The sequence below is a fragment of the Haemorhous mexicanus genome, chromosome 12, assembly GCF_027477595.1.
Source record: "Haemorhous mexicanus isolate bHaeMex1 chromosome 12, bHaeMex1.pri, whole genome shotgun sequence".
In the NCBI taxonomy this organism is placed as follows: domain Eukaryota; kingdom Metazoa; phylum Chordata; class Aves; order Passeriformes; family Fringillidae; genus Haemorhous; species Haemorhous mexicanus.
Window position 1 is genome coordinate 9480805 of NC_082352.1, and position 12794 is coordinate 9493598.

At 40.9% G+C, this 12794-nt stretch overlaps 1 protein-coding gene across 1 annotated transcript in view; it reads left to right on the forward strand.

Moving 5' to 3' along the window:
• Window positions 1-391: 391 nt before the first annotated feature.
• LONP2 (lon peptidase 2, peroxisomal) overlaps window positions 392-12794 on the forward strand; it is a 35931-nt gene continuing 23528 nt past the window's right edge. Inside the window, exons 1-8 of the mRNA XM_059857052.1 lie at window positions 392-706; window positions 1561-1795; window positions 2511-2642; window positions 3948-4070; window positions 4871-5031; window positions 5235-5329; window positions 6613-6871; window positions 12213-12354. Coding sequence (XP_059713035.1) covers window positions 474-706; window positions 1561-1795; window positions 2511-2642; window positions 3948-4070; window positions 4871-5031; window positions 5235-5329; window positions 6613-6871; window positions 12213-12354 — 1380 coding nt within the window. The 5' untranslated portion in view covers window positions 392-473. The remainder of the gene's footprint in view (window positions 707-1560; window positions 1796-2510; window positions 2643-3947; window positions 4071-4870; window positions 5032-5234; window positions 5330-6612; window positions 6872-12212; window positions 12355-12794) is intronic.

The window sequence follows — 12794 nt, forward strand, 5'->3', positions numbered from 1 at the left end:
AAAAACAAAAGGGATTTTCACTTCGTAGCCGTCCCACTTAACAGACGATAGAATGTCGGAGCCCCCATCACTCGTTCAGAGCGCTCCGCCCATTGCCAGTGCCAGCCTGACACCTGCCGGCGGCCCAGCGGCCTCGGGGGGACTGAAGGGGAACTGCTCGGCTCGCTGTTTGCAAGGAGACCGGACCCGAGAGGCCCCGGGAGCGGCAGGAGGAGCGGCGGGAGCGCCTCGCGAGCGGCGGGGCCGATTCGGGGCCGGCGGGACCGATTCGGGGGCGATGGGGGCGATTCGGGGCCGGGCCTGGGCCAGGGGCAGCGCGGCCGCCGCCACCAGGGGGCGCAGCGGGCGGGGCGCGCGCGGCCGGTCCCTGCCGGTGCCCGTAGGGGGCGGGGCCGTGGCGCGTGAGGGGCCGGGCTGCCATGGCGGCGGGGCCGGCGTGAGGGTCGCGGGCAGGGTGAGGGTCGCTAGCAGCCATGGCGGCGGGCAGCGCTATCCAGATCCCCACCCGGCTGCCGCTGCTGCTCACGCACGAAAGCGTGCTACTGCCCGGCTCTACCATGCGCACCAGCGTGGACTCGCCGCGCAACATGCAGCTGGTGCGCAGCCGGCTGCTGAAGGGCACCTCGCTGCGGAGCACCATCATCGGCGTCATCCCCAACACCAGCGACCCCACCTCCGATTGCGACGACCTGCCCAACCTGCACAGGTGCGGCTCGCCCCGGCTCTCCTGCCGCCCTCGCGGCCTGCGGGCCCCCCCCCGGAGCCCGGCCCGGCCTCCCCGGCCGGGGCTCGCCGTGGGGTCACCCCGCGGGGCCGCCCGGCTCCGCCGCCCCCGGGAAACGCCTCTGCCCTCGCAGAAGCCTGGTCGCACAACCGACCCAGCGGGCGAGATGCCGGGGACGGGCTGGTCGGAGGGGAAGTTTGAAAAGAGGCTGAGGTGGCGGAGAAAAATAAGACGAAAGAACGCGCTCTAGGGCTGTCGCAGCTATTAACCGTAGGATTTTTCACATAATAGGCAACACGGCTATTAGCTTAGTTCACATAAAATAAAAACAAATTGTACCTCTGTCTGAGGAAACTAACATGATGTAACCCTTACTCTCCGAATTTTATCGTATCAGTGGACTTAGTCAGATGTTGCAAGAAAATAACTTCTGTTGTAAATCTGTTTCAGTAAGTCCGGTGATCTAAAATATTGATTCAGTTCAAGGCTGGGAAGAACTGTCATTTATGGACACTCCCCAGTGCATATTGCTTAAGCCGAAGTGTCAGTGTGCCTGTCCACAGCCAGATCCATTATGAAAAAATTACATATGTTTCTAAGTTGCATGACTGATATTACAGTACCTTACTTCATTTTTCAGTTAACTCATTTGTGTTCAGGTTTTAGGGTTTGGTTTTGTAATCTGTGTTTCAAAGGGAATTAGATAATTTAATTTCACAATAGGAACTATGACCCATCAGGGTCTTGCAACTTACAGCTTGGTTGCTTCTGATAAGGAGCACACAAAATGTTCTGTGGAAGGTGGCAGATAATAGAAGGATTTGATCTGTTTTTAGGATTGGCACTGCTGCCTTGGCAGTTCAGGTGGTTGGTAGCAACTGGCCCAAGCCCCATTACACGTTGCTGGTGACAGGCCTGTGCCGGTTCCAGATCCTGCAGCTGCTGAAGGAGAAGCCCTATCCTGTTGCTGAGGTGCAGCAGCTAGATCGACTGGAGCAGTTCACTAATGGCCATAAATCTGAGGAGGAGCTTGGAGAACTGTCAGAACAATTCTACAAGTATGCAGTACAGGTAGTTTTTTTTATTCTTGTGTCACATAACCAGTGGGTATACTTAGGCTCTTTACTTGTTTTCTATCTGCCCTTTTGTTTCTCTAGTTCCTGTATTTTTCAGTGACTAGTAGAGTTTCAATATTTCTGTTACAAAATAAATGTTACTGCTACAGGTTGGGTTTCTGTACCAAGTTCCAGGGTGTCTACACAGCTCATTGCAGCTGAATCTTGTGCAACTGCTTGTGTTCATCTACAGCCATACTATAGCTACATTCTAGTAATACTATAGATAGCAATTCTATAGATACATATATGCCAATACTATAGATACATTCTAGTAAAAGATTTGATTAATTTTTACAGAGATATAAGAAAATATATATGACAGAAGTATAGTGAATCAAAATTTAAAGGATGTATTGAAAAATAGTCATAGGGAAGTTTTTAATCTGGGTTGTGGGGGAAATAGGAGATGTATGTACTGAAAAAAATGCTGCAAACAATAATGATACTTTTGAACTTCTGAAACAAGCAGAAAGCTCAAAGTCTTGGTGCTCTATGCTGAGTTAGTGCCTCATCCGTGAACTTTTGGTGAACTTATTCCAGTAGCTTTTTGGCAAACTACCTGGACATGCTTCGCACTAAAAGACACAGTTGTGTTTAGCTCAGAGAGGCACTGAGATCATTCCAAAAGGAGCCCAGCAGCCATTAGTGTTGTTCCTTGTGTCTTGTAGCTGGTTGAGATGCTGGATATGTCCGTGCCTGCAGTCGCAAAGCTCCGGCGCCTCCTGGACAATCTGCCCAGGGAAGCTCTGCCAGATATCCTGACCTCTATCATCCGAACTACCAACCAAGAGAAGCTGCAGGTATCGTCTTCTTCAGCACTTTTAGTGCTACTTAGGTGTGCTATCTTTTAGAGTCACTCACTTTTAGGTAATTTTGGAATTGCTTACACTTGTGACTGTACGGTGATAACATTATGCCAGCAGGGATTTGTGTTACAGCTGAGCATGAATGCTTGCAAAATGGTTTGATGGTGTTGTTTAAAGTGTTTATATATGCATGAGGCAGAACTCGCCTAAGGTAAATAGATCTAGTTGAGAAATCTTGGAAATGGTTCACTTTATTAAACTTAAATAAGTAGAGCATGGACTTTTCATAGTAAAGATGATAAATCTTTCTTCAGGTTGTGTTGAAACTTTGCATATTTATCCCAGCTGACTGATATTACACATATCTTAATACTAGTAACTTCTGAATTAAAATACTTTTAGTATTAGATTTAAGTATTTTTAAAAACATTTTGAAGTCTGGGTTTTCTTTAACCACCAAGACTGTGGTTAAATTTCTATCATATGTCAAAGTAAATCTGTGCAAAAATTATCTTTATGACTTGGTGCTTATTCATCTGATTTCTGTATTTGCTTGCTGTGTTTTGGAAGTTGTTCCTTGTCTTCTCTAACTTCTTATGCTGCACCTGGACTTGAATGTGTGTTAGGTTCTTTCAAAGCACCACAAGTAGAAATTAATGCAGCATAATTTGAAGGGAAGGTGTGTACTATAGCTGAATATCCTGCTGGAGGAAGGTACATTAGGTATTAGTGTATCACTTTTTCATTGTTAGAAGTTCTAAAGAAAAGAACAGCTGGTGGAAGTTGTGGAAATATAGAGGAACAGAATTCTACCCATTTCCACACATTAACTTCATTTAACATGAAAATGTAATTGTGTACAAAATACTGAAAAGACAAAATAAACAAAGAAATCTCTGAATGAAAACCTTAAGGCACAAGGTGGTTTTTTTTTTCCCCCCTGGGTTACCCAAGGAGATGATGCTGTAACTTTTTTAACAGGGCCATCTCTTTGCTGAGGCCCAGTAATTGAAAATAGAACATTGATAGATGTTTGCCACAGAAAATGCAACTGAAATATTAAGATGTTTTAAAACTAGACAGGGTAAGAGAATTTTCTCCAGTTTGAAGTGCTTTGTAGTTCAGGCATCCATCCCCTTGAGGGCTAGATTTTGTGTACTGTATTCTCCTTGCTTTTCTTGCTACCTGTTTTCCTAAATCCATCTATTCTGTACCTCTGGTCAAAAGACAGTAGCAGTACCTCTGTGTGAGGATTTATCACTGTGAACTTGGTGTCTGCTTACAACTCCCTGCTCTTAGATTTTAGATGCTGTTAGGCTGGAAGAACGGTTCAAGATGACCATACCGTTGCTTGTTAGACAGATTGAAGGCCTGAAGCTGCTTCAGAAAACAAGAAAGTCCAAACAGGATGATGATAAAAGGGTATGGAGCTTTAAATGTGGAATACTTAAACATTCTAAATAAGTACTAAGGTGCACTTTTTAAACAGGCTAATGAATGCATGATTTTAATCTGTGCATCTTTAATGTGTAGCCATAGCTGGCAGCTTTGGCTGTGTAGATACACAAAATACAAAATATTTGTTTAAAACTGCCTAGGCTTTATTTTAATGTTTTTTAAGTTTAATTTTTATTTTAATTTGAGCACTTTGTGACATTAAATGAATGCTCAGATTCCTCAGTTCATGTGCATGGTATGCACACAGAGAGTTCTGGCCTGTGCAGTGAAAGGTATATTGATTACTGAGGGCATTGCAGATGAGTGGCAGCTTTTGAACTACAGATAAAGAATGGGTGTTGTAAAATGGAGCTTGTTCACTTTTGCTGCATCTAACTGCACTTCAATAGTTTAGTAAATGGAAAGTCATTGAGAAATGAAAAAAATATAAGAGAGATTTACCCATTTTTCTGCTTATTATTGTGGGCTACAGTGCTTGAAATAGCACAAATAGCTCCTTTCAGTTTTGTTCTTGTTTTGTGTTGTTTGAGAGTTTAGGATATATGATAAACTTGCTTAGGAAATATATGAAGAACTGTAACTTTTTAAAGTAGCACCAATAACAGCTTTTGAAGTTAATTTCTGGAGTTAAAACTTTCTGGAGGTCTGAATTCTTCTACGCACCTTACCTGTTTTTGCCATGATTTTCATTCAAAGGCAAAGTACACAGCTTATTTAAAAACCAAGACCTGGTGCAATTCTGTGGCTCTGTTTCAATTGCACAGGTTGTAGCTATTCGTCCTAATAGAAGAATCAGTCATGGAAGCATCACAGAAGATGAGGAGGAAGAAGAAGATCATGATGATGTTGTCATGCTAGAAAAAAAGATTAGAACATCCAGTATGTCAGAACAAGCTCTTAAAGTTTGTCTTAAAGAAATAAAAAGGTAGGAGGCTTTTAAATGGTGGTTTCTTTTTAAATTTAAAACAAATCTTGCAGACCTTTTCCTGTTTGATACATGTTCATGTTGGTTGTGTTTTTGAAATGATTTTAAACCTCAGGCAGCAATCACTGCCTTGTGGTGCAGTAGAGACTTCCTTTGCTTTTAATTTCTGATTGGCCTTTTGAATTCTGTACTTACATTTCCAGATTAAAGAAGATGCCTCAGTCAATGCCAGAATATGCTTTGACAAGAAACTACTTGGAACTGATGGTAGAATTGCCATGGAACAAGAGTACGAAAGGTAGACCCTTCTCTTTGTGGTGATTCTGGTGCACAAACATTTTAGGATGATATTAGTAACTATCATGTAAACACTGTGAATTAGTTCTGTCTTGTAAAAACATTGTTGATAAGTTGCTGTAAGCCAGGGAAACCATTAGACTTCAGTGAGAGCTGTACACTGAATAGCTTGTGTAGCTCAGTTGTATATCTCAGAATGTGGATTTAAAAAGTGTTAAGAATAGTTTCATTAAAAAACGAAGGTGTTACTAATTACAATTTGTGTCAGTATGTATCAAAGAAATGAGCATCTAATTATTTTTTATATGTCAGACAAAAAGGCCTTTTGGAAATTTTTGTAACATTGGTCTTTCTGAAGAAGATTGTGGTTTACCTTAAGCAAGTGTGGTAAGAAACAAAAGGATTAAAAAGCACAACTGTAGTTAATTTTAATAATTACAGCTTGGGGCGCAGTAAAAAACTGAGTTGGGGTCTGCTTCGTACCATAGATTTTGGAGTTGTGAGTAGAGGATGATACTGTTAATACAGATACAGTGTGCAAAAATGGAGAGTGAGGGAAGAGTAGGCAACCAAATATGACCGACAGACATCTCCTGACCAGCACAAGTAAGTCAAGTGGGCAAAATTACTTTGTGCAAGGTAGACTTAGTACACCTGCATGTCCATCTCTACCCTTCTGGTGATATTTGTAGTGAAGAATTGTTGCTGGTTTGAAATAAAGCCCTGGCTGTTTATAAATTTTGTAAATATTTTCTTTAATCATGAAATTGTAAAAAGAGCTGCCTACATTTACTTTGCAGTATTATTTAAAGAATCCCCAAATGAGTAAAATGTTTGTTGACAGTCATGTCCTAGCAGAATGTTTTTTCGGTGGAAGTTGCTCTTTGATCTTGTAAAATTATGCTGTCGTGTGAAGTTTGGTGTTTTTACTTTAAGCAAAGTTTGGGAGTGTGACCCATGTGATTGCTACTTTGAACTCTGCAGCTACAGTGAATAAAAACACACATGAATACAGAAATAGAAAAATCATGCTGATTATTTTAGCCTTAGATGTCGTTATCAGTACTGTGTCATTTTCAGTACTATAATCTGTCTGGCTAAGGTCTAATTTCTTTATTAAAGGAAATTAAAGAAGAACTTTAATGCCTTTGTTTTAGAAAAGCATTGTCTGTGCTATGTGTGACTTGGGGATTGCCCTGCTGAAGGGATCTGTTCCTCCTGTAGGATCAGTTGTTTCTATTCCTGAGGTAGATGTGCTGATCCCTGTGCTGTTGTCTGTGCCAGATCGCCTGGAGATCCGAGCAGCTCGCATTGTTTTGGACAATGACCATTATGCCATGGAGAAGTTGAAGAAGAGAGTGTTGGAGTACTTGGCTGTGCGACAGCTTAAAAACAACCTCAAGGGACCCATTCTTTGTTTTGTGGGACCCCCAGGAGTTGGTAAAACCAGTGTTGGAAGATCAATTGCAAAGACTTTGGGTCGAGAATTCCACAGAATTGCTCTAGGAGGAGTCTGTGATCAGTCTGATATTCGAGGCCACAGGTAATTTCTTCTTTTCCTAATTGCAGTTTTTTCTTTGCAGAATATATTGATTGTTTTCACTGTTCAGCCAGTGCAGAGAAATTTTCCTTCTATGAAACAATGGCAGGTTTTTATTGATTTTTCCTTGGTATTCAGTGGTATTACTTGGGAGAGCATTTTAATGGGAATGGATGTTTAGTGCTGTGGTACAGCCTTTATTCTTTTCTCCTGCTGCTGCCTTTTATTTTCATAGGGAATTGATTTCATCTTCAGTTATTTTAGCACTTTGAAGTAAAATTCTGTAGCAAGCTTAATGCAAACTCTTGATTTTTCTGCTTTTTAAGAGTGATGTAAAGATTTAATTATCCAGTATAACCTGTGGTAGCAATAAATTCCTTCATAACCATGTTTGCTGCTAAAAGATGAGGGGGAATTTTGGAGTGATACATGAAAGGTGCTAGAGGATAGCAATGGACTTGTTTGTGCACTGTTTTCCTGTTTCAAAAGGACATTTATGCAAGAACACCTAAGCTGGCAGGTTTCAAAGGAGATTTTTTGGATGACATTCCTTAGGACTGTTTTTGATGTTGGGCTCTTTATGTATCTACTATTTAGTATTTTAAATTTGTATTAGTCCATTCCTCAATCCTTGCACCTGGAGGCATAATGAATGGGCAATAGTGATAGATAACTGCTAAGCATCTCTGCAGCATTTTTGTTTCCATTACACATATTTTATGCTTACTGCCTGTGGTGTAGGAAATCTGGAATAATGAATTTTAGTCAGGTTTTCTTTTTTAGGTCATGTTATTGAATAAAATTTCTCCTTACAGCAGTAGGTGAATACTGTGAATTAAAGCTATCAGTTTTGTTTTTTTTTTTGATGCCATCTAACAGTTAATTTTGCCCAGTGGCTATGCAGCTACTCTCAGTAGGATACACCTAAAATAGAATGTCCTAAAATCAACTTAAAATGTGACTCAACAGCAAGTGCTATTCGAAGTGAAGCCACTAGAGGCTGTGGAATACTCAGCATTATGGAAAGTAACTTTTCCAGCAGAGCAAGACTCAATCCTTTGTAACAGGGAAACCACATCTTGAGCTTGACACTATGAACAAAAGTCAGACTTCCTATCTTGTGCTTAGACCTCATAAAGAGTAGAGACAGGGAGAGTCATATGAGAGAGCCTCTAAAAAGCTTTTTAATTCAGGTGTTCCTGGCTGTCATACATTTTTGAGAGCATTGTTAAGTTATTAATTCAGGTTAGAGGCTAACTGTTACAAATTCCATATTAAAAAGTGTATGAAATTAGCCAACGGGAAATATTTGCTTTTTGGTAGAGCTCTGTAGTGTCCTTTTGTGTGAATAAATCCTTCAGGTTACTCCCAGTCTGGTGAATCCATGTTGGCAGTCTGGTGGCAGTCAGAGGGAGGTGGTCTGGAAGTGGAGGAGACACAGACTGTTGTTTTCTGAGTTTCACTGTTGAGCAGGCTGATTTTCTAATACTACACCTTAGAAGACTTAGATTGTTTTTCTCCTAAAAGCTCCTTATTAGGCTTTGGGACTTAAGTTAAGAATTCCATTAACATTGCAGGAGAACAGTACTGTATGTGCTGACTGATGTACTGAACATGTAGAAAAATGTACCAAATGTACTAGAACATTCAAAAGGAACTGTTTCAGCTTGACTTGCAAGCAAACAGTGCCTGAAATAGCTTTCACTTGGCCACTTTGGTGAAAGGTGCAGACTGAGAGATTCAGCAGACCAAGCTCTGGGAGGGCAGCAGTCTCAGTAACTGGGCTGGGCTGGGCAGTCTCAGTAACTGTGTTGTCCCAGCTGATGTGTGAGTGTGGCAGTTGGAACTGCCCAGGTTTGGCTATTCCACTGGAGATCGTGTGCCTGCACCTGGAGCTTGGGAATCTTTCACTGATTGAGTGAAGAGTTTCAAGCATTGCTCTGTATTCCCAAAATGAAATCATCCTCTTGGTACCATACCAGAACTCCTTGATCAGACATCCTTCATCTGTTGTCTGCATTTACCACTCATCTATACCACGTGTTAAAGTATGTTGGTTTACATTTGTAGTTTACTTGTATTTAAAAAAATGAAAAAAGAGAAAATCCTCACAAACCACTCTGGAGAATGACTTAGAACTTTTTTCCAAGAAGTTCAGTGCTTTTAAAATCCCCTCAGTATTGATATTTTGTATCACACAGGAAATGTATGATCTTCTCTGTTGTGTGTTTCTTCTTTTTCTGGAAAGGAAAGATGTAATTGTGCCATTTATTTATAGTGGTGCTGGTGAGGTAAGTGTGAAGCTCTGGTTTCTCACCTTCATGTGAAGCACTCCTTCCTGTATTACCACTGCTTTGCAGTTTCAGAAGCTTGGACTGTTCACTTCTGCCTTAGGCCTTTGCTGAAGACTTGTTTAGGTGCACCTGTTTGAGGAGAGGTGGGATTCCTCACCAGGACAGCTGTGCTGGCAGAACTTCCCTCACAGGCCTTGTTGCACCAGAGAGAAACAAACTTCAAACAGCTTCACCTATGAGAGGAATGGGCTTTGTTAGACAAGTACAAGGCAGAGAGAGATTTGTAAAGCCCTTGAGAGGATGCAATCTCTGGCCTTGCACAAAAAAAACCCCAAAAACCCAAAAAGGCTGTGACCTTGTGCAAGGCCCTGCAGTTAAAAATTATTTAAAAGTACTTGGCTTGGGATCACTGTGAAGAAAGTGAGTCCTGTTTCTTTCTTTCAATAATACTACCACTGCTTTAAGGGTTCTATTTCCTAGGCTTTCCCAGTTTACTCTGGGAGAGCCAAGAAGGTTGGATTTCCCAGCTGGTTTTTTTTACATTTTCTAGGATACATAGTGCCTGATGACATACATATTACCTCTCTAGTGTTTTGTTTAAAGGTACTTTTTCACTCGATATAAAAAGGTGACTAAGTTGCAGACCTCTGCCTGGAACTCTCAAGGAGTTGGGTTTTTTAAGTGTTGCTACACCAGTGAGATAAGTAGGAAACCTGCTCTGTGCTTCCTGTTTTGAGTGGGGAAAGCTGACTGTCCTCTGGGTTTAATGCAGGGAAAGAAACTGCATCAAAAAATAAGCAAAGCAATGTAGGATATTGTTTAACCTCCTTTCAACCCTAGCAAAAATAATGAAATCAACATCACATTCAGTGATAGTGTTCCTAAACATAAGCATTTAGTTTCACATCTTACAAGGCAAAGGTTAACGGCCAGACTGATAAATGGCCATATCTGCTTGTAATTATAATATATTCTGGCTGGTTTTATATGTAAATACCTGAAGGTCCTGCCTTACCAAGGATTCTTTTGTTGATATGTGTTCCCCTAATAACTTTGGAGAGCTCAAGCATTTGATTATTAGTATAGTAAAATATGTATTGGTCCATGTCTAATAAATGAAGAGGTACTGCAGATTTAGGCTATTGCATCTGTTTGCCTTCATTTAGTTTATAAACCAGCCTCTTTCTTAAAACTCAGTGGAACATGGATAGCTCAAATCTTTATGGGATTCAAAAGGACCAAGTAAAATTGTGTATCTAAAAACACAAACATGCATTTAAAAAGTGCAATGTTTTAAAGCATGCACTTGAGAATAAGGTAGCAAGCAAGAACAAAGAATGTTTGATGTTTACCTAATTTTGTTACCCCATTACTACCATAAGCAAAACATTGAAACAGGCTGCATTGTCTCTGAAGCATATAAAATTATTCTCAAGTGCACTGAGTACCTTGTGGTAAAAACAACCCAGAGAAGAACAAAACTACCACCACCAAACAAAACCCAAAACCACAAAAAGAAAAGAACCCAAACCCATAACTGAAAAAAACCCAAATCCCCCCAAAACCAAAGGAATGCCCAAACTGCTACAGTGACACATTTATTTACACTGGTAAGTGATTCACTTGTGTGAACTCCAGCTCTGACTGAGTCTCCTCATTTTCTGAATGCACTCTATGAGATGCTTTCCCTGTCTTGGCAAGGCTGTGGGTGTGCAGATGGAGGAGGAGGAGGCAGGCTGGCTGTGGAATAGCTCCCCATGCAGAGTGCTGATCTGTAATGAACGTTCCACAGCGCAGCCCTCCTGAGAGCAGTCCCCTCCCTTGCTGCACATTGAGACTGCACAAAAGCACTGAAGTGAGGAACTTGCCTGCTGGCTGCTTCAGTCTTTAGCAGCTGCCTCAGGAAGGTGGTAACAGGCAAACTGAATTTCTCCTGCATTGCTGGCTGTTTAGAAGAGCTTGAAACCTTTAATTTACTGTCAGATCTAGAATTAAATTAAAATGAAATTTTATTTACTGCAATTTGTTTCCTCAGTGGTTAAATGTTACATGGAATTGACACCATTGCTGTGTGGTTTGGATTCTGTTTTTGTTGGTTTTTGGGGGTTTTTTATAAATTTAAAGTCATCTCTAGTATTTTTTGAAATTAGTCCTGTGTTATTTTTGGTTTCATGTTTGTAAATGCCATCCTGTTTATTTTGGACAGTAGTTAACCAGATCATAAGGCAAAGCAGGCCTGTTCTGCTTGTCTGCTTTGTGAGGGTCATGAGCCAGATACTGTAATTCAGCACTTAATGTATCTCTTTCTTCTTGGAATTTCACGCTCTTAATTAAAGTGTTCTGAGTAGTTATGGCACAAGCAGAAATGAGTGTGATAAAGGCAGCAAACAGGGGTTATGTACATCTGTAAAATGTAGTTTGCTCTGTGTGTGTTATGGAAAAAAGGTTTTACCAATTTGCTAAGTAAATTCAAACTCGTCATTTTTTTGTTTCATTGCAGTGTTCAGCTTTTCATTTTCTATTGAAATGACAGTAAATACTGTTCTTTTTGGTGGGTGTTTATTAAACCGTGCTGTCAAGGGGACATTGACAGTTCATAATTGGAATTTTGCTCTCTTTTGTAACATGCTGTGTGAACTCTGTTGCGATGACAAAATCCCAGCATTGTAATTATGAAAATGTTTTTATTAATGAGGTTCCCAAATCTGCTTCTGCTTGTTCTTACAGTACAAGGATACTGGTACTGGAACATGTTAAGATGTCCACAAGCTATAAAGATTGGATACACTTTAATGCAAAGTATTACCTTTGCAGACCAGCTAGTTCACAATGGAACTCAAATTTTCAGCTACTGTTACAGTTGCTTGTATTAGCTCTGTTGTATATTCCATATTTTTGTCAAGTATTCTGCAATTTTTGGAAAAAAAGCAAGCATTGTTGAAATGCTCCTTGTTCTTCTATTTTGCCTGGAGTTTTGTTTGTGATATTTTTGGTGTTGCTCCTCCTGTTCCCCGTGTCACCACCATTTCCCCATCCCCTTTCCTTTCCAGGCGCACGTATGTGGGCAGCATGCCTGGCAGGATCATCAACGGGCTGAAGACTGTCGGGGTGAACAATCCTGTTTTCCTCTTGGATGAGGTGGATAAGCTGGCAAAGAGCTTGCAGGGGGATCCTGCAGCAGCCTTGCTTGAGGTAAGAGGTGTTAAACTGCAAGCATGGTTTCATTTGATTTTAAAAGAATTAAACTGGACCCAGCAGATTCAGTGGACAAAAGAAGGCCTAAGAGTGCCAGGTCTGTTATTCCAATATCAGCTGCTGGATTCTGACATGGCTGGATTTCCGTCAGTTCCTTGGGCACAGTGCAGATGCTGTTACACGGTGGCTAAGTAACATAGAAATCTCAGTGAGCTGTACTTGAACACAAGGATAGATTTTGGGGTGTTTTCTGTATTTAAATAGTGTTCAAGTCCTGAACATCACTTATTTGGGGGACTTCAAGACATTGATTTTTAATGATCAATGTTGTAAGCTAAGAAAGAACTGTAGAGGATCTAGACAGTAACTAGACTTCTTCAAGTTTTCCATTTCTTTCTTGGAACAACTTATATATATTTTTGAAGCTCTTGATGGTA